The 235-nt window shown below is 70.6% G+C and overlaps 1 protein-coding gene across 1 annotated transcript in view; it reads right to left on the bottom strand.

Annotated features, from left to right (window-relative positions):
- Window positions 1–235, bottom strand: part of LOC103899693 (high affinity nerve growth factor receptor) — a gene marked incomplete at its 3' end in the record, with an annotated part of 13,057 nt that overhangs the window by 6,420 nt on the left and 6,402 nt on the right. The window contains exon 9 of the mRNA XM_009280205.2: window positions 73–141. Within this exon, the coding sequence (XP_009278480.2) occupies window positions 73–141 (69 nt within the window). The remainder of the gene's footprint in view (window positions 1–72; window positions 142–235) is intronic.

The following is a 235-nucleotide window of genomic DNA, read 5'->3' as shown; positions in this document are numbered from 1 at the left end:
GCCTCCCCGGCACCCCGGGGGTGCATCCCCCGTGGGGGATGCTCCGCACCCGCCTTCCCCCCCATCACTCACAGCTCTTGCAGGGGCAGATGCTGGAAGGTCTTCCAGGAAAGGCTGTGCAGCGCGTTGGAGGAGAGATTCCTGCCAGGACAGATCCCGTCAGCCGCCCCTTCCCACCGCAGACCCCCGTCCCGCATCACCCCACCCTTGCAGAGGGCCCGGCCGGGCGACGGGG

Source organism: Aptenodytes forsteri, unplaced genomic scaffold (genome assembly GCF_000699145.1).
Source record: "Aptenodytes forsteri isolate BGI_AS27 unplaced genomic scaffold, ASM69914v1 Scaffold332, whole genome shotgun sequence".
Classification (NCBI taxonomy): Eukaryota; Metazoa; Chordata; class Aves; order Sphenisciformes; family Spheniscidae; genus Aptenodytes; species Aptenodytes forsteri.
This window is presented reverse-complemented; position numbering and strand designations above follow the sequence as displayed.